Below are 20,188 nucleotides of genomic sequence, written 5' to 3'. Positions count from 1 at the left end.
CGCAGAAGTGGGACTAAGCCAGCACCCCGCAAGCTTAGCGCCTGTCACAGCAACATGTGCGACTGGGAACGGCAGGGTTGAGCCGCTCCAAGCGCCCGGGCGCAGGACAGCAAGACGACGGCAACCACGACGCGTGGAGCCGGTGGGAAACCGGGCGCCCCCGGCGCGACTCCTGCGCCCTGGGTCCTTGCCGTCACGCCGCTCCGGGCGCAGCGCGCCGAGAGCAAAGCGGCAGCTCCCCGGCACGGGCCGGCCGAGGCCCAGGGAGCCACCTCGGCCGTCAGCACGTCCAGCCGTCCTCCGAGGGCATCGTCCTCCCCGCCGGCCGCCGCAGCACGCTCACGTCCCAAGTTCATTTCCCAAATTCGAAAGAACGGGAAGCACCAACAGTATCTGGAAAAATCATTTATTAAACTAAACAATTCAGTTTTTAAGGTTAAAACACAGGTATGCTCAGTCACCTTTGCCCGTCGAGGCTGCAGCCTCCCATTCTTTTCCCCTTTTCTCTCTTTGTACAAAACCACCCTTAAAACACACTTCACTTCTCAACCTACCAAAACGCGTTATTCACGGCAAAGGCCAGAAGAACTTAGCTGACAGCGACGCGGAGCGGTCGAGCACGCAGCAACGCGCTGGACAGAACACTAGAGTGTGCTGTGCCGTGCCGTGCCGTGCCGCACCGTGCCGTGCCGCGCCGCGCCGGCGACAACCCCGAACCTGCACGGCCTTAGACACTCCGCGGTGGGGCCAAGGGCAGCGTCAGAAGAGAAGAGCTTCACGACGATAGGAGAGGAACCAAAATGATTTATTCTAACCCCATCCTTTTATTTATTTGAAATATCATAACAACTCTGTATACTTTTTTTTTTTTTTGCCACCTGCAAGTCTAGCTGGGGCTGGAAACGTTGCAGAGAAATGCTCGGGCCAAAAACAAAAACAAAAACACCCACATTAGTCCACTCAGTGACTTCCAGGTATTGTCTCCGGTGCACTAAAAAGAAGAAAATAAGGCAGAAAAGTTTAGTGAGTTTGTCCCAAGCGGCAGGCCAGGGAGCACCACAGCCAGCGTCCCAATTCAGGTATTTCTGCTGGTTGATTCAGCAACTGACGGACACACTTGACTGAGAAATAACAACACAAAAAACAGTTTAAACAAAATCTTTGTGTTTTTTAAAAGAACTTATATTTTTTATTTTCATGAGAAGAATCAAATTTGGAAATATTCCAACACATAAAACTCACCTCCCACCAAAACCAATAAATTGGCTAGTTAATTTACTCAGGAGGAAAAATACAGTACGTACAAGACACAAACATCCTGTAAGTCTTACACAGAAGCCACAGAGTAATAAACTGCATTAAAAACATATCAAAGCATTACCTGACTGATTCAACATTGGCGTTCACCCTGTTATTAGAAGGCACAAGAGACCGAGCAATGAAAGTGTTCAGCATTACATCCGTTACTGTCAGTAAATCGATCGAGATCAGCATAAAAAAAAAAAAATTATTAAACACGCGTTTAATATTCATCGTTAAGAAATCTCTCTACTGCTTCGGAGTCAGTAAGAAAATAAAATCTGAATCGGCAGGCAGCGAAGCGCGGCGTGCCGAGATACGGGAGCCCTTCCTAGAAATCGCACTTCAGATCTTTCCGGGAAGAAGTTTTCCGTGCTGCCTACCACCGGGGGATCGCCGGAAAGGCGCCGGCACGCCGGCGAGGCCGCGCAGGACGGGCGCCGGCTCCTCTCCCGCGGCGGCCCCGTCCCGCGCCGCGGTCACCCCGGGTAGCACATGCAGCAGCCCGCTCCCGCCGCCTCGGCCTCCGGCCCCGGCGCGCCGAAAAGCCGCTCGCTGAGCTTGTGCTCCGCGATGATCTCCTCCACCCGCGTCACGTAGAGCAAAGACAGCAGCACTCCGAGGAACTGCGGAGCAAAGAGGCCGCTCCGAGCGGGAGGCCCAGCCCCGCTCGCCCGGCGCCTTCTGCAGCGCGGCTCTCGCGGGGCACGCGGACGGACGGACGGACGGACGCGCACGAACACAGGGATGGGCGCGAAACGTCCGCGATCGGCTAACGCAGAAGGAAAACCCATCGCCTGCGCACCGTCGCGCGCTGGGCAGACCCGGGGACACAGCCGGCGGGAGGAGATGCTCGAAAACAGCCGAGCACCACGTACTGCCGCGTCTCGCAGCGCGGCCCCCGAATCGGTGGGGTGGCACTGCTGGCGGCAGCCGCGTTAAATTCAAACACAGACGGTAACAACCGGGGCTTTGCCCGCCGTAGGGAGACACCAGCGGCCTCCCTCAACGCACGACGCGTCGGCCTCGTCTTACCTGCGGCAACAATATCCCGAGCAGGACGCCAGCCATGATGCTGTAGTTGTCTAAAAACCAAATAAGCACCGCGTTTGTGCATCCTCGGACGTATATAACGTGCTGAACGCTCAAACGCTGCGAAATAACAGAGGAAAACAGCCGTTACACCGGGAGGATGACGCCCTAGCAGAGGACAACGCGGAGCTTGGCGGTCAGACTCGCTCCTCGCTCGCGCCCCCCTCAAGGCGCGCACCGCCAGCCCGGCGGCCGGCCCCCCGCTCTCCCACACCTCAGCGACTTAGGCTTGCAGCTTCTTCTCTCTCTGCCGCTTTTCTAAAAGAAAGGCACTTGACTCTGATCTTAGGCCACGTGGAAAACACAGACGTCCCTCTTCGGCTCTTACCTTCAGTTCCAAGTTGGCACCGCGGCAGCAGAAAAATATAAATCGCCGACCAAGTGCCCTGCCATAGGCTATTAAACGTTAGGGACAAGAGGGTTTAAGCGTCGGTCCTGCAAGCCGCAGCGCGCTGTGACCCCAACCATCAATGCTCAGAGCACCTGAGCCTGCAAATACCCCAGGTAGATGAATGGGGCAAAGTCAAGCTCGAGTGCTTCGTGCTTTAGAGCCAGACCGGGGCATTTAGGCGACTTAAGCCAAAACCAATGAATCTAAATGAAGACCGGTCGTGCGTAAAGATAACTGGTAATCCAAAAAACTAACAGCCGGGCCTGGCATTGTGCCCCAAGTGCCCCAAATGAGTGGGGAAGAGGGGCTTTGAGGCCAACAGCAATTTAACTCCTCGCTCTCGCAGTACAAAGCTCCGAGCGGAGAGCTGTGGCAGATCAAATTACGCATTTCTGCGCTTAATCACTCCACAATTAGTGCCTCGGGCCAGCAGCAGCGCTCTGGGGCCAGTGGGGCTCTTCCTGAGAAGGAGGCCACATCCTGCTCCTGAAGGGACGAGGATGCTGCCAACCGCAGCCGGGAAGTCCCGTTCCTCTTCCAGCAGTAAATAGAGAAGACACAGAAAGAAAATACCCACTACTGGACATAAAATACTTAAAACCAGACAAGCTGGCTTCGCAGGGACTGAATTTACTCGGGGAGAAAGCTGGGCTTACTCCAAAGCTTTCTCCAACTCAAGTGACCACACGAAGCAGTGAAGTTTCTTGCTCTTCACTAACTGCAGTTCCCGTAACGTGGTGCGGGGGTGATCGTTGGAGAGGGAGCCGTCGAGCACGTCACACCAGGAATCACGGGGGACACACAGACGAGAACATTTCACAGTCAAACCTTTTCCTTTCCTTTTTTTCCTTTTCCTTCTTCTTCTTCTTTTTTTTTTTTTTTTTTTTTTTTTAATAAAAAAGGGTTATTCCAGATAAAATCCAGAATAATGACTACTTCGACTTTTGGGTAGATTTACGTCCGTAGAAGTCTACGTCGTAACCGACACGAGACCTCAGAGAAGCACGCTACTTGACCACTACCGGCTGCGTCCTGGATACAGTACCTCTTTGTCAATAGTTTGGTATCCACACATAGTGTTGATAATGTCTGTCTGAAAGGAAAACAAAAATACAAAATATTGCAAAAACCAAGCAGCACAGAACACGATTAGTTTCCCTCTTTGTTTGTTCACCCAGCGAGGACTCACTCGCCAACCACCAAAATAAAGCACCTTTTTAAGGAACTTGGTTGTATACACACAATTTCTTCACCAAACAGTCTCTAAACCAACCAGACACTGCACCCTCACCAGGCGTGATTTTATTATACAGCAGAAGTATTTGCAGGGTGCAAGACCAGGACACGCGCTAGAAACGTGTCATGTCTCCTCTTGCTGCTGAGCACGGGGAATTTGGAGCACCAAGGCTGCTCCGCAACTCCAGGAATCCTACCGCATTTCCCCCAAAAATGTTTAATGAGCAAACTCACTGGTAAATTTATGATGCTTCAGGGGCCAAAAACCAAACAGCTAAGTTTTAATTTTAAGGCCTTATTCACTTAACACAGCATATTAGGAAAACCCATAGGATGACAAGGCCATCGTCCCGTTACGGTGATGCTTAGCTAAACACTTTGTAAGAAAAAAGAGCAAATGTTTGCATTTATCACAGATTACTAAAACGTTTCCTGTACCCATTTAATACTATGACGTTCTAGCTTGCCGAGGCTAACAAAAATGCCATCCCTCATTTGCAGACCAGCTCCTCCAGCGCCCACCAGCACAGCCGAAGCGGTGAGGAAGCTGAACAGCCAAAGCCGTGGAAGAAACCGAGACCGCGCGAACGAGACGAGGGCACGGCCAGAGCTACCCTAAGGCCACGTGCCGCCGCCGAACCGCAACGCGACGCACAGAGCGGGTTTTGGAAGGCCCGCAAGCGCGGTGCCCTTTCACCTGGGGCGGGGGGCAAGGGGCACCTTCCTTTTACCCAAAAACTCAGAGCCACGGCAAAGCTTCCAATCGCACCCTCGTACGCACACGCACCTTGTATTAGGAAAACCTTCAACCAAACGGCAGAAACATTAGCCAGGGTCAGTTTTTTTTTTCCTAAAGAACCCAGCATCTGGGCTCTCACCTTGAGCATGCAATTAGCTGACAAAACCAGCTGAAACACATTTCTAAAAAATAATAATAATAAAAAAAAAGTCCAAACGTTTCACAGATCTGTTCTGCAAACACAGCGAACACCCATTCGCGACTCCTTGGCAATACTCCCGCAAGTCTAAGCTGGCGGTACGAGGCATCGAATCACGGTGCTGCCGCTTCTGCTCCAAATGACCGCGTGTGCAGCGAAACGCTCGAGCCTAACGGACACGCACCCAGCCACTAGCAACATATTTGACAACAAAAAACACAGCTACATCGTTCCACTTTAAACATAGCATTTGCTAGCAAGACATCAGGGCACAAGAAAACGTACACAACGGAGGTTAATGCATTACAAACAGAAGCCCGTAAGCACTGCGGAGCGACCCCGGTGCCTCTCAAAACCGTACTCCTCACGTGCAAGTCATTTGCTTTCTTTCTTTTTTTTTTTTTTAACCGGTTTTGGGAACTCGGCCGGCAGCGCGGAAGCCGATGAGCCGGGCGAGGGACGGGGCTCACCTTGTTTCTGACGCAGCAGCTGTACGGCACCCCGCAGGCCAGCGGTCCCGGGGCGGCGCAGTCGTGGTACGCGTTCTGCGACCAGTCCGTGAAGTCTTCCCCGCCGCAGCACTTAAACTGGAAAACACCAGGGAAGGCAGAAAGTCCTCCCGCACCAGAACCTCGTCTACTGGCCGGAGGGCAGGCCGAGAACAGAGCCGGCTCCCTTCGGAGCCCCGAGGAAGCGGGCAGCTTCCCAGCAATGCTGTCAGCACGTCACGGAGGCTCACAGGCATCGCAGGGAGCCGGTCTGATCGCTGACGTTCATAGCCGCTGCACAGGCGCATGATTTGGGGGAGTGCATGGAAACTTTAAAATGTTACGAGGCATAATGACAAAATTGCCTCGGGATGGCTTGTTTTTGACAGGCTTTCCGTGTTAACTTCGTTTCTCAAAGCAGGCTGCCATGTCCATAACGATGTCATATAACGTACGCACCACTTCCTAGCCAGCATTTTTTTTTAATGATTTAGCACAGTTACTCACATCATATGGATGCTGTGAGCTCACTTCTGAGCATTTGCTGCTGCTTCTACCGTCTCTGAGCTGTCTGGCAGAACTCTTAAGTAATCCAATAAACATTTCAACACAGCAGCCTCAAAAAAACCAGCGCTGTGAGCCAACTACACGTGCCATTAGGTAATGCTCAGCTGCATTCAGCGTCCTTTCTGAGCCCTAGCTACAGGTACACGCGCTTCCACGGGCACCTCGTCTGAATAAAGGCCGTATTAAAGCGCTGGCTGTGTGTCCTTGAGTAGGAATGCAAAGGCCCTGACTCAAACAGTCACGTTTCCATGTAATTTCTCTTTGCCCCGAGTTTCCTGGCCGTTACACGCTTTGGAAAGCCCGGGGCCAGCGAGCAGAGGCGCTCAGCACAGGCGCTTGGGTGGACGTCATGCCCGTGGGGCCGCCTCAGCTCTTGAGGGCCGAAGGAAACGTCCGCGCGACCCGGCGCGTCCCACCGGAGTCACGTCCAGCCGGGCACGGGTCACGTTCGTGGCCCGTCTCCGCGGGGCGGCCGAGGGCTCCCGGCGGGAGCGGGAGCGCGACCGCAGCCCTGCCCGCGGCGGCTCCGGAGCGGGGGACGCGCGGGCCCGAGCCCCCTCCCGGAAAAACCAACCTTCTTCTGGACAAAGTCCATTATGTTCTTGAAGTCCAGATCGTCGTAGTAATTCTCGATCCCTCTTCTAATATTATCGTTCAAGAAGCCGATCGTCTAGAAGGCAGATCAGAACAAGGGTCAGCAGATACGCACGCTGGCACGGCGGCGAAGACCAGGCTGAGGGTAACTCACGAGCGTTAAAGGACAAACTTCCCGTTCAAACACTTCAAGCGTTATAGTCTGGTTCACATAACCGGATTATAACAGCGTGCCTTTCGGAAAAGCTGCTGAAACTAGGGACAGCACTAGAGCACCCAGCACAGGCTAGCAGCACCGACCGAGCCTTGGAGGACGCCCACGCGGCCCCGCGAGTCCCGCTTGCCGCCACGCGCTCGGGCGCGAAGGGGCAAGCCGCGCGCAGCAGCGAACGCGCAAACGACGTTTTCTTGGGAAAACGCGTGCCCCTGGAAGAGGCGTCTTGTGAAAAGCACGACTCAAAGAAAAGCAACAGAGTATCCTAGGCTGGAGAAGGAAATAACTGAAAGAAATGGAAAAAAACCAACCCAACGAGCCATGCAAAACAGCCAGCATTTCAATGCAGGCTCTTACGCTAAGCTTTTATTAATTACTTCCTTCTCCTCCCCATACTAACCCTAACTTTCCATCAACCCCACAAAGCAAATAAAAATCTGATCCCTGAGCACAGCTGTGCTGCTAAGACCATCAGTAAAGGTGTCAGGAAACCACCTAACGCCTAAGAAACAAAACGTTTTCTTTGTGACAGTCAACGGCAGATCTTCCTCATCCTCGCAGAAAACTGTGTAAATGCCCCTTACACAGGATAAAATACATTCAAAATATACTGGCCACGAAAAAGCAACCAAGTCTCCAAATCCAGTTGGAAACTTCCCAGATCAGTAGTCTGAGGCACAGAGGGTAAGTGAAAAAGGGCATTTTGTAATATGCTAAGAGCTGGAAACTCATTTTGCCTGTATCGCAAATTCTTAGTTAGCAGATTTTTCTCCAAATTCTGCAGTCTGGAATTCTTCTGCAGAACTGATGGTGCAAGCCATCCTTCCTGACGCGGAAGACCCTGGGAGGTCAACACTCATCTTTTAGACTTCCATCAATTAATGCTCGCATGATATTTTTAAAACCTTTTATCTGCTCGGCAGCACAGCCACAACCTCGTGCGCTGAGAGTAACATCTGAACAAGCTGCTCACCTGATTTCTGAAGATCAGTGCCACAATTCCACCGGTCAGTTCAATCAGCAAACAAATACCGAGGATGTACATGAACTGCAGAAAATATTTGCAAGAAAGATCTTGAACAGGGTGAGAAACAAATTCCAATTACTCTTTCAATTAGCGTGCTTAAATGCATAATACGCAATTGCCAAAATACTTAGCAGTTTTTTGCTAAGACGAAAAAAAATTTTGATTTTATAAAGTTGTTCATGTCACAAAAAAGCCTTTTTCTCACTTGACTGATTCTGGGTTTTTGCCCAGTTGGCAAAAACATTATTCTTCTACTTTGAATGGAATCAAAACTAATAGATGCATTTATCATGCCAAGATACTTTGCTCTACAACAGCATCCTAGCTCTTAGAGAAGCATGTTAATGAACTGCTACAAAACACACAGAATATTACGTTGTTACGCTTCCTCCAAAGATAGCGGTTATCTGTCAGTTTTCATTTCTTGGCAAAGCAACGCTTTTTAAGACAAGCCAAACCATTCTCTGCTAAACCGCCAGCGTTAAACCGAAGTAACACTCCGGGCTTGGTACGCTCTGAGCGTATCGCTTCACCGCGGCGGCTCCCGGCAGAGCTTCTGCGACGAGCCCTGACGGGGCTCAGCACGCGCAGCGGCGAGGCAAACTAAATCTGCCGGGTCTCGGTTTATTTTTCACGTGCTGTGTACGTTCACAAAGGCACTGGCGCACCAGTTCTCCCCTCCACGCTCCTGCTCCGCCTCGACGCGGCGGCGGCCTCGGAGACCCGCGGCAAAGCCCCGCAGCGAGGAGCGCCTCGAAGCCGCGCTGACTGCGAGCTCCCACTGCCACGGCCCTGGATTTACCGCACGGGCTTCTCTTCTTCTGCTAGAGGAACGAAACCTACAAAAACGAATAGTAATTAAAAGGGGGGAAAAAAAAAAAAAAAACACTTACTGCTTGTAGAAGGCGCAAGTTATCTCGCAGGGAAGCCAGGACGCCCACAAAGGATACGAGGAACATTATAATGCCCAAAAGGATTAAAATAATTGCCGGAGCTAGGAAGGCGCTTTCCAGGGTCTTGTACTTTTGCCTTTCGACTTCTGCATAAATCCCAACGCCAAGAACAAATGCTCCAATTATCTGAAACGGACAGAACAGAAGGACACGGATTTTATTACTGTGAGTACGCACGAGTCAGTAATATTGTCATTTCTAATGAAGATTAGAAACCAACAGCCCACGCAGCCCGTTGTATCGAGAGGTCTGATACGGAACGACTTTTAATAAAACAGGGCCGGGGACAGTGGCCCGTTGCAGAGCCACTAGCAGCCAAGTTCCCTCTCGCCTCTCAGGTGCACAGCGAAGCCCAGTAGAAGCGACGATTTTGGTCGAGGAGGGGGTCTAAAATTATGCATTATGAGATTATGAAATTATGTTATTTCCTTGAGCAACTACCAGATAAAGCTCAGAAAGCGATGCGCTTCATTCAACAACTTAAAGACATTTCAATCAAAGGAATATGGCTGAATCAAAATAATTTGGTATTATGCTTGGTGCGTTGCAGGTCACTTTGAATTATACTGAATTTGGAAGGAAAAAAAAAAAAACCCAGTGCGCTAATGCAAGATCACAAACCCAAATGTTAACATAATTTTTTGTTTTCAAAGTTATCATTATTGGATATTTCAAAATAAATACAACTCATTAGAAATTCTTTACTTTCTAAAGGTAAGAATAATAAATCCAAAGGACAACATGTGAGAAATGCCACCAAACTGTCATTAAAAAAAAAATCTCAAAATGATTCACCTATAAAAATAAGGATACAGGATCTATTTATTAAGCAATGGAAATTTAACATGACTAAGCTCAAAGCAACTCTTCCCCACGGCAAAGTCAGAAATCGCACTGTAAGATTATGGATCATCGAAAACACATTAGGCAAACAACTGTTATTTAAATTTACCACTTATATATAATGGGGTTTTATATCACCACATGGCTGCTTTGCAGTGTCAGCTTTATTCCTTAAAAATAAAATTACTAAATAACAAATCAGCAGAGCAGCCTCCACCAAAGCAGCTCGCCAGGACCAGCCTTGCTGAAACCGCTTTGCCTGAGCTCTGGTTTGCTAATCAGAGCGTACAAACTCTTTCAGGGCATCCTTAGTTTTGGAGCTGTCTCAAAACCGGTACCTTCCACCAGATGCAACCGGCGCAGCTTAGGGAAGGCACTGGACGCCGGCGGTGCCTCTCCCCCAGCTGCGCTCTCCCTCCCGGCGGCCGCAGGCGGAAATCCTGCTTTTCCGCAGGCAGCCCGCAAACATACGTACTGTTTACATCCCGCGTCCCTGGCGACGACTCCGCGTTCGGCGATTCGCGCCGCGTTCGCAGGAAAAATTAACCGGCCTTGGCCGGGCTGAACGCGCATCCCGCGGCAACGCCAGCGGCTTCCTCCGGGGCTGCGCACGCCCCTTTCGCAAGCCGCTTTCCCAAGAGAAAGGAAAAACGCGTTTTTCTAACTACTGGTTTTAACATTGCGTTTCTAGCATTCGCCGTTTTACACAGTAAAAAGTTGTGCCTGCTTGATAACAGCGCGATCTGCTCAACGCGCTCACTGGTTCCTCAGACAGGCAAGAGAAACGATGCTGCAACTCCATTCACCTGGAAACCAGTTGGCTAAAAGAGTTACAGCGAAAACGACTTTTAAAGAAAAAGTTGCAGGTGACGCCTGAAGACCCAGTGGCGACAAGGCCTGCTAACAAGGGCACTCGTTTGACGGTGCAAACAATATTTTCTGACCAATTTGCTTTGAGCTTTTCAATAACACTGACAGAAATAAAAACGAGCTTGTCAGATAGCAGATGCATCTCAGAGCCAGGAGAGAGCCGACAGCAGGGAGAGCCTTTGGAGCCTATAATCTGAATACATATAATATGAAGGTTTAGTATTTATTCTTTAGTTAAATGTTCTAATCACAATCCATTTAAAAAAGACAAGGATGACAGTTACATCGCTGCACCAGAATCTCAGGGATTATTTAGTCCCTGGCATCTTTTACCAGCGTTGGGCACCTGAATCAGGGGTATTTGCTGCTTAGCAAACATCCTGGAACAGCATCAACAGCAGTGAAGAATCTGAATATTCCTGGTATCCCGTAAATCAAAGCCTCGTAAAACAGTAATAGGATATATCTGGTGCCAAAAAATGCCAATAAAAAAAAGAAAGACAATACTAATTATTTAAATTCCGCTGCAGCCAAATTCCACTCCTATTTTTGCCAATAAAAATCTAAGTCAATGAGACTACGCTGCCGCTGCTGGAAAAAAATAATAATAATTGCACCGTTGATACTTGCCGCTAACGAGAGCCGCTCCACTAAGCCAGAAGAATGCAAAACTTGGAGGAGGCAGAGCACCACGCGATGCACGTCCAACGGCGCGGCGCGCGCGGACGGCGAAAGGCAGCGAGCGGGCAGCGAAGCGACGCCCTCCGCAAGGGCACGACGGCCCCGGCCTTCCGCCCTGCCCGGCTGCCGCCGCGCTCGCCCGAGGGGCCGCGGGGAGGCTGAAGCCGGAACGCCGGAAACCCGGCGCAGACAGCGGCGAGCAGCACGCAGAAGCCTTCGGCGCGGCGAAGGCCTTTCGCGCTCGACGGGCGCGCGGGGGAACGCCTGGGAAGGAGCCGCCTCTTCTGCGCTTTCGCATCCCCCCGGGAACGGCGGAAAACGGGAGCAGCGGCGCGCGCCTGCCTCCACCAAGGCCGCCGAGCCGCAGCGGGGCTCGGGGCGACGCGCCGTGGGCCCGGGTGGACGGGATCCACTCGGCCGAGCACCCGCCGAGCCCCGGGCGCGGCGGAACCGGGCGACTGCCCGGCAAAGCGCCTGAAAACGCTCATCATTCCCGCTAGCCAGACCCTCGTTCACCCTCGCTTTCCCCAAAATCTCACCTCCAGAGCCATAAAAGGGAGCGCGGGAAATTCCAGGAGCCTAAAATAAAGGGCGCGGGGTGTGGGGGGGGGGGAGGAAGAGGCGTTTAAAGACAGGCGGGCCGAAACGCCGTGCAGGGTGCCCGGCAGCCAGGGCGGCGGGCAGGAGCCTCCCGGGCCCGGGCACGGCACGGCACGGCACGGCACGGCACGGCACGGCACGGCACGGCACGGCACGGCACGGCACGGCACGGCCAAAGCCGCGCGGGCCCCGCTCGGGCCGCCCGCAAGCCGCGGCCGCGGGCAGCTCTGCCAGCCGCCGCTGCGGCACGGCACGGCACGGCACGGCACGGCACGGCACGGCACGGCACGGCCCGGCCCCCCTCCTCTTCCTCCGCCCCGACGCGGGACAGGTGGGAAACCGCAAACTCGCTGCCCCCCCCGCAGACTCGCAGCTGCCCCCCGCAGGCGCGCGCACCCCGCGCGGCCCCGGCACCTGTGCGCGCCGCCCTGCCCGCCGCGCACACGCACCCAGAAGGCGGTGCAGTAGGCGACGAGGGTGAACTTGAGGCAGAGGTAGGAGAGGCGCCCGCAGTACCGCGCCCGCGCCGCGGCCCCCGGCGCCATCCGCCCGCCGCCGCCGCCCGGGCTCCCCGCCGCCGCCGCCGCCGCCGCCGGGGCGGAGCCGCGCGGGGCCGCCCCGCTTCCGCCGCCCCCGCCCGCCCGCCGGGCCCCGCGCCGCGCCGCGCCTCTGGCCCGGGGGGGGCGAAGGCTCCCGTCGCACGGGCCCGCCCGCCCCGGCATCCCCGAGCGCCGCGACGCAGGCGCCGACGGAGCTCGCGCCCGGGCTTCGCGGGGCTGTCGGGTTTTACGGGGGCTTCTTTTCTTTTTTCCTTCTTCTGCAGAGTCCCCTTGCTTCTGCGCGCACAGCCAGAGCAAGGCTCTAAGCAGGAACGGGTGAGCGACCGTTCAGGCAAGGTCCCCGACGCGGACCTTTGCTGGCCCTTCTGGAAACCACGGTGCGCGCAGCGCAAGCCCTTTACGGATAAAGGCTACCGCACGTTGGCAACGCCTTCTGGGCATCAGTCAAACCTGCTGCTTACATATTTTCCTTGCTTGCTTGCTTGTCCATTTAAGCTAAAGCTTTGGTTTGACTTTCCTGGAGCTTTGCCTTTCATGCTGACGTTTCTGCAAGTACAATTTCGGAGCACAGCAGGCTGGACAGGGCAGCAGATTAACAGGAGCATCCGCCTCTCAGAAGAGAAACAGGTCTCTGCTACAAAACTGTGTGAAAACAGTCAAATAGTCCTTTTCTGTAGGCTTTGTCTAAACAGGGATAACAACAAGGTTTTTCCATGCAACTGGTCCCCATTTAGCAGCACACGGCGGTTGCGCGGGGCTGAGGGTCCGCCTTAGCTGTGCTCTCGCAGCCCCATCCCTGGCTAAGCGCAGAGCTGCAGCTGAGCAGCCACTAGCTCAGCATCTCTTAAACGCAGGGAGGGACCTGGCCCCACAAGCAGAAATAAAGGGCAGAGCTGCTGGCTGAACCAGGGGCACTTTCTGTTGAGCAACTTCCGCGTTTCCTTTCTCAGCGCTGTCACTCGGACAAAGTTCTTCCTGCTAAAGCCAGGTTCAACGTGCACGACAATTAAAGTCTCTGCTATTACCTTGCATTATTTTTCCAAAACATAGAATAGGCTTAGTTCACTCTTCGTGACTTTCCAGAGCCACATCTTCTGTTTGCATCTCAGCTCTCGAGCCGGTGCGTCAGCATGGTAACGTTTGACCTCCGACAATCTTGCCCTTAATAGAAACAGCAAGCAAACAAACCAGCCAAACCCAACTGCCTGCTCGCAGAGAGCACTTTTCCCCCAGTGCATCTCTAAACGCATTTCAGAGGGGAGTTTTGCACCCCAGACGTAGGCAAGCACAACTTTCGGGAGGAATGTGGAGCCCGCCTTCGCAGAAATTGCTCTGGTTTGCAAGGCGAAAGGCCAGTAGCCCACGCTCGGCAGCTGGCAGGCCTCCAGGCTCCCAGCCTCCTCAATGCACAGCTAGCAAACGCGTAGAAGGTGTGGGTGCATATAAGGGAAAGCGAGTCCCCGGTGACGCGGATGATGAAATGTTGACACAAGGGTGGCCGCGCTTCGATTAATGCCTGCTTAACACCCCAGTTACCTGGGCAGAACGGTCCTAGGGAGGTTATGGGGCTTCCTGGGAGGCTCAGGCGCCCTCCTGACCACCTTCAAAACCAAAGTCATCCAAGCAGTTCTTGTTTTACCATTGAAACATCAAAAAAGTGTGGCTTGTTTTCTAAGCGCTTGTTTAGATTTTGCTTTCTGTAACAAAGCTTAATAAAGCACTTCATCTTCGCTGTGTCTGATAAACATCTGGAGATGTTTGCTCATATTCTCTTTGGAATTTGGAGAGTGAGCCACAGAGGCAATCTGAAGAACAGTAGTAAACTGCTGAACCTGCAAAACAGATTAAAAGTCCTCCTGTACTCTATACAGAAAGTTGAAAGTTCGTAGCTATTTAATGAGGTGTCAGTGGAAGACCTTCAAGAGGAGCTTGAAATGGCTTTGCAATCCATGTAAAAAGAGATCTTTTTTTGCCATTTCTGGGTAAGGAAACAAGTGGGATTACCTGGGACAAAGTCCATCATGAGGAGAAGGAGATACTACACATAGCACTACTACTTTTTTCTTCTATTTACTTCTATCAAACAGCTCTTTAGGAATACCGCATCGGAGAAGGGCGCTTTGAAGAGTTGCTGGGATTGGTGACGGGTGACCTGACAGCTGCCTTCAGAAATCAGTGCGGCAAGGGAAGAGACTGAGCTGAACCTGTCCAGATGGCCCCATCGGTGAAAATGGCCCTAAACTGATAAACCTGCTCTTTTACAGAGGCGGCTGCACCTCCAGGAGCTATGAGAGCCGGAAAACAGTCTCCGTCCCAGCACCACACGCCCAGGGCAAGCTTTTCCTTTGCATCAGGAAGCAGGAGCCTTCTGAGTCCTGAAAACTGATTTTAATATCTGCAAGCAGGTTTTAGCATCTGAAAGATTTTTAGCTTCAAGCAGAGCAGGCATGGGGCCAATGCCAAGTGCTCTTTGAAATCTCAGCCTTGACGTGCTGTTTAGCTTGTATGTAGTTTATTCAAAAGATGACAGCGAAGAGAGACTTGTCCCGGGAGCAGGCAGCGGAGCCAGGGCGCACCACGCTAGGTGCTCCACGTCCTCCTCATCCTCCTCCTCCTCCTCGTCTCCCCCGCGTGCGTGCCCAGCCCAGCGCTTTTCCGCAAGCGGCTTGGGCAGCACAGGCAAAGAAATGCCAGGAGCGACGCCGGGTGGCAGCTCTCCGCCGAAGCCGCGTTAGAAATCCCGGCTCAGGTCCGGCCTAGGCAGATGCCGCGATGCTGGCGGGCAGCCCTCCCAGCCCCCAAAACACCGTAATTTCAACGAATTGAATCGTATCAAACCCGCGAAATACGGCGAGTGGAGCTACGCTCGCCGCAAGCGGATGCGACATGCTGTTGAAAACGCTGACAAACCCCCAAGCAGCTGCGGAGGGCGAAAGCACCTTGCCGCCGCCGCGGGGGGCAGGTTTTCTCCTCTGCAACGAGAGAAGCGCCGCTTTGCCGCGCTGCGTTCGATGTCGGACGGGTTGTTTAGTTTTCGCCTGCGCGAGGCTCCACCTCCCTGCGCGGTGCCCTCGCCGCCGCCGCGGGAGACCCGGCCCCGGGCGGGCTGCCGCCTCGCGCTCCGCGGCCGCCCCGCGCCTCGGGGCATCGCCGGCCCCCGCCGGCAGGGCTCCGCTCGGGCTGGGGCGCTTCGCGGCTCGGCACCCGGCCCTTGTATTTCCTCTGCGCTAAGCATCATCTGAAGGCAGAGGTTGCCTGCTCCCGACCTGGAAAACCCTCCGCTCCTCTTCCCTCCCCCCCTTCGTTTTCGCCGGAGACGAAACATGAGCGCGATTTCCCTCCTAAACGCCAGCAACGCTTCCCGGGCGGGCTCCCTCGGGGACGGCGGCGGCCGGGCGGCCGCGACCCAGTTCACCCAGCCGGGCTGGCAGATCGCGCTGTGGGCCCTCGCCTACGCCCTCGTCGTGGCCGCCTCCGTCGCCGGCAACGTCGCCGTCATCTGGATCGTCCTCGCGCACAGGAGGATGAGGACCGCCACCAACTACTTCATCGTGAACTTGGCCCTTTCGGATCTGCTCATGGCGGCCTTCAACACCAGCTTCAATTTTATCTACGCCAGCCACAACGTCTGGTATTTCGGCGAGGAGTTCTGCAGGTTTCAGAACTGGTTCCCCATTACCGCCGTGTTCGTGAGCATTTACTCCATGACCGCCATCGCCGCAGAGAGGTAAGGGGTCCCTGGGAACGGTAACGCCTGGAAAAAAACGCTCCTGTAGGGTAAAATAGATATGTGCACGTGTGCATTTTCTGCAGTGATGTGCGCCACCGGCCCCCACCTGCCGCGGCAGGTGCCTTATCCGCAAGGGAGCTGCGGGGTCGGATGCCGAGCGGGAAGCGGGGAACAGATTCTTCTGCCTGCTCCGCACGAAGGATTTATTCCAGGGAGGGGGAAAGTAATTACAGTGGTTTTGTTTGACTGCTGAGGCAATTTAGCATTTTCATAATACTCTCCAAGGATCTGCCAAGTCTCTTTTGCTCCAGCTTCGGTTTGCGGAGTCTGAATAAGAAGAGAGAGCAGGGCTGTACTTATTAGTTGTCCAAATGAAAGCAAATCCCTGTTTAGCTGCGATCTGTTCTGTACGTGCAGCCTGCCGACAGGAAAGCCTGGGCGGCCCCGCTCCGCTGCAGCCCGTCCCCGTGTCTCCCGCCCCTCGTTCCTCGGGGCCCGCTGCTAAAGTCCCCAGAAAGCCAAACGCTCTCGAGTCGCAGCGCAAGGCTCCGCGAGAAGTCTTGGCATCTTCCCGCAAACCATATTTAGCTGTTCTTTGCTCGACCTTAAAATAGACGCTGGCAGCGTCTCCTGGAAACCCGCGGCGTCATTAGGTGTCACGAGGGCCAGGGTCCTCTCGGGCTCGGCCGTGTAACTGCGATCAGATGACGTCTCTTGAAGCGGGGAAGGAGGCTAAGAAGCGAGAGCCCGCGAGGCCGGCCCTCGCCTCCGCGGCGGAGGCATCTCCCGGGCGAGAGCTTGCAGGAGAGCCCCGAGCAGGGGCCTCCGCAGCTCCGGCGTTCGCGCGGCGCGATACCACCCGCTACAAGCTGCCGAAACGCGAGGCGGCATTAAGATTTTGGCGGCCAGCTGAGGCCCTGCTTCCTCGCCGTGCCCCGCGTCCGTGCCCTGTGCCAGCCCGGACCCTTTCCCAGGCACGTTTCTCCCCCAGAGGCCTGGCCGAGAGACGGCGCAGGTTTTCTGCTCTGAAAACGGGGAGGCAGCTGGCGTTTCCCGCTCTCTTTTGCTTGCAAAACAGCGATGACGAGGAACGCGACCAGCCCGACGAGAAACGCGTGCTCAGGCGCCCGCTGCGGCGCCGCGCATTCCTGCGCGGGGAGAGCGGGGCGGCCCGGCGGGCTCGCCGTAACCCGAGAGCCGGCCGCGCCGCGAGCACAGGCGCTGCGCCGATCGCAGCCAGAAGCGGCCGGCACGAATTTTCCACTGCTGAAATCAGTGGAGGAAAAAAATATATATACATAGGGTAAAGGATGCGCGAGTCCGCACTGTTGTGATAATACAGGGCACCAAAGATTGCCGTAATTAGCGGGAACAGCGCGTTTGGGCACCTTGCAGTGGTCCACAGCGGCGCTACGTCCGGCTGTCGGTATTATTTTAGCGCACGGTGCTGCCCACGGCAGGGGCGAGGGCACCGAGAGCTGTGCTGGCCCTTCCCGAGGCTCTCCAGTTCTAGCTCGGCCGGGGTCGCGGGCAAGCCGCTTGGAAAAACGAGCAAAGACGCAACGACGAAGCAGTCAAATTAAGGGGAAGACTTGCAAAGCAGCACACGAAGAAGGCACTTAGGGTTGCTTCCTGCCCACACCAAAGCACCCGTCCGCATGAGTTTAAGACACACTGCCCTAAGGCTTGTAGCTGCTTCTCTTTAGAAAAGCTCAGCTCCTTCTGGTTATCTATAGTCTTTAAATAACGAAGCCCACCACTTCGTTCGATGAGTTTTTACCCTTGCTGTATCTTTTGCCCAGCTCGTCGGCGCGGCAGTAAAAGCACCTTTCCCGCAGGTACGTGGCTATAATTCACCCCTTCAAGCCCAGGCTCTCGGCGGGAAGCACCGGAGCCATCGTAGGCGTCATCTGGCTGGTGGCGTTCGGGCTCGCCTTCCCGCAGTGCTTCTACGCCGAGGTCACGACGGACAACGGGACGACCAAATGCGTCGTCGTCTGGCCGGACGACGTCGGGCGGAAGCACCAGCTCACGTGAGACCTTCTCGGGGGCGCGCGACAGCAATGAGAAAAGTGCAGGTGCACGGAGAAGTCAGCTGGGAAATTCCTGTCTCCTCCGAAGCGTTGGCTGCAGGCTGTACTGGGAGAGAGAGAAGGGGAAAATCAGGGGAAAACAGAGCCAGCGGGGTATGGGATGGGGCAACCCACCCACGCTCGGTTTAAGCCAGCCGCGGCACGCGTTGGCGCGTGCTCGGGCTGAGGCTCAGGACGGGGGACACACGGCCCTCTCCTGCCTTGCGGGGGAAAGAGGAGCACGCTTCCAGCTCCCTAAGCCTTTCCAGACCCACTTATCCGGGCACACGTCCACCCGGCCAGGGGCCCCTGCTCCTCAGGCGGAGCGGGCAAACGCTCGCTGCTCTGTCCCTGACGCAGCCAGGTTCCTCTGCTCGGTGTGACAAGCTGTGCCAGGCCTGGAAAACACCTCCAGGTCCTCCTTCGTCGGGTAGAACCGGCTTGCGAGAGCGCTAGCCATCAGAGCGACGGCAAGTCCTGTTCTCTATGGCAAACGCGCACAGTTACGGTGGCGGAAACAACTCGGAAAAACCCGTAGGCGTCCAAAAGACGATTTCTGAAGGAGCTCTCCAAGCGGTGTACTGACTGTGAAAACGCGCGTGTTCTTCAGGTATCACGTTGCGGTGATCGTGCTGATCTACTTGCTGCCCTTGGTGGTGATGTTCGTCGCGTACAGCATTATCGGAGTCACCCTGTGGAGCAGCGCGGTTCCAGGCAGCCACGTTAATCGAACCCGCTACGAGCATCAAGTTAATGCCAAAAAAAAGGTCAGAAGTTACATTTAGAAATAATTACCGTCAGCGTGCCAGACCTTCTGGCTCCAGCTCCAAAACGGAGCTTGCACTTGATGCAAAATCCTGGGGGATTGGGCAAGAAAGGATGACGCCGCGTTTTGGGCAAGGGCTAAGGGGCATCGCCCAGCAAATGTGAGAAAACCAGGCCAGCCTGCAGGGGAGAAGGGTTCGCGTCGTTGGGGAGGGACTAGCTTGCCCAGAAACCCGCGGAGGGCGAAGAGCAGCATCCAGCAAAGCCCACACGTCACAGAGCAAGCAAGGGAAAACCTCCTCCCCCCCCTGCCCCGGCCAGAGCTTTTAACATATCAGCAGCTCCCATGTTTGCCCCGAGTCTCCCCGACGTGGCGGCGGGCGGAAAGCCGCCGCAGCCCGCGGGGAAGCGCGCCGCGGCTCCCGCCGCGCAGAGGCCAGGGCGCGAGTGACGCGCCGCCTCGGGCTTTCCAGCTTGTGAAGACGATGGTGGTAGTCGTGGTCGTTTTTGCCGTCTGCTGGCTGCCTTACCACGTGTACTTCATCCTGGGGAACTTCAAGGAAGACATCTACCAGCAGAAGTACATCCAGCAGGTTTACCTGGCCATCTTTCTGCTGGCCATGAGTTCGACCATGTACAACCCCATCATATACTGCTGCCTCAACCAAAGGTGAGCGGCGTGCAGAGCCAGGGCGCGCGGTCGGTCGCGCTCAGCGCACGGGTGATCGTTCTGCCGTTTTATTTCTCTTACGCTTACAGGTTTCGTTCTGGCTTCAGGTTAGCCTTCCGGTGGTGTCCGTGCGTAAAAGCAACCGAGAAAGACAAGCTTAGACTTACGTCCCCATCCCGTTACCAGACGACCTACAGAAAGTCAAAAACATCAAGCTTCAACATGGAAATGCAATTCAACGAGAAGACTTAATTTCCCCTCGCTCAGCTAACACTGATTTTCCCCTCAAGGTTTGGGCTCTAAGTAGATTTTTCAAAGATTGAAGCAGAGTTTTTTTGTTTTGTTTTGTTTTGTTTTAAGCAGCTCTTTTCTACGGGACTTTTATGCAAATACCAGCAGCGTTGCAAGGAGGATAACGTAGTCCCAAACATCCCCCAGCCACGGACGCAAGCTCAGCCCTTCCTGCAGCGGCGCCGGGGCGCACCGAAGCTGAAACACAAACGTTATATGCAACGAAACGCGGGTTTTAACGGCGGCGTGAGAAGCAGCGCGCTGCCCTCGCCGGCGCCTTCCCGGGCGGACTCGCGTGGCGGGAGCC

The 20,188-nt window shown here is 54.7% G+C and overlaps 2 protein-coding genes across 2 annotated transcripts; one reads left to right on the top strand and one right to left on the bottom strand.

Annotated features, from left to right (window-relative positions):
- Positions 1-453: 453 nt before the first annotated feature.
- TSPAN15 (tetraspanin 15) lies at positions 454-12,359 on the bottom strand. Its single transcript, XM_062579973.1, has 8 exons — positions 12,243-12,359; positions 8,740-8,925; positions 7,793-7,867; positions 6,586-6,681; positions 5,427-5,543; positions 3,828-3,875; positions 2,335-2,451; positions 454-1,925 (listed from the first exon to the last, which is right to left on the bottom strand). Exons 1-8 carry the CDS (start codon positions 12,336-12,338, stop codon positions 1,779-1,781), a joined length of 882 nt encoding a protein of 293 aa, XP_062435957.1. The 5' UTR covers positions 12,339-12,359; the 3' UTR covers positions 454-1,778.
- A 3,317-nt stretch (positions 12,360-15,676) lies between these two features.
- Positions 15,677-19,895, top strand: TACR2 (tachykinin receptor 2). The gene is made up of 5 exons (XM_062580187.1): positions 15,677-16,080; positions 17,922-18,116; positions 18,766-18,922; positions 19,394-19,590; positions 19,680-19,895. The coding sequence occupies exons 1-5, from the start codon at positions 15,677-15,679 to the stop codon at positions 19,840-19,842; spliced, it is 1,116 nt and encodes a 371-aa protein (XP_062436171.1). The 3' UTR covers positions 19,843-19,895.
- The last annotated feature ends 293 nt before the right edge of the window (positions 19,896-20,188 follow it).

Source organism: Rhea pennata, chromosome 7, assembly GCF_028389875.1.
Source record: "Rhea pennata isolate bPtePen1 chromosome 7, bPtePen1.pri, whole genome shotgun sequence".
NCBI classification, from domain to species: Eukaryota; Metazoa; Chordata; class Aves; order Rheiformes; family Rheidae; genus Rhea; species Rhea pennata.
Note: the sequence above shows the minus strand (reverse complement) of the source record. Positions and strands in the feature narration are given on the sequence as shown.

Excerpts from the sequence above, each read along its gene's own strand:
- TACR2 (XM_062580187.1), top strand. The coding sequence starts at position 15,677 with ATGAGCGCGATTTCCCTCCTAAACGCCAGCAACGCTTCCCGGGCGGGC. Across the intron at positions 16,081-17,921 it reads ACCGCCATCGCCGCAGAGAG|GTACGTGGCTATAATTCACC; the intron begins GTAAGGGGTCCC and ends CCTTTCCCGCAG. Across the intron at positions 19,591-19,679 it reads TACTGCTGCCTCAACCAAAG|GTTTCGTTCTGGCTTCAGGT; the intron begins GTGAGCGGCGTG and ends TTACGCTTACAG.
- TSPAN15 (XM_062579973.1), bottom strand. The coding sequence starts at position 12,338 with ATGGCGCCGGGGGCCGCGGCGCGGGCGCGGTACTGCGGGCGCCTCTCC. Across the intron at positions 6,682-7,792 it reads CACTGATCTTCAGAAATCAG|ACGATCGGCTTCTTGAACGA; the intron begins GTGAGCAGCTTG and ends TCTGCCTTCTAG. Across the intron at positions 1,926-2,334 it reads TCGGGATATTGTTGCCGCAG|TTCCTCGGAGTGCTGCTGTC; the intron begins GTAAGACGAGGC and ends TTTGCTCCGCAG.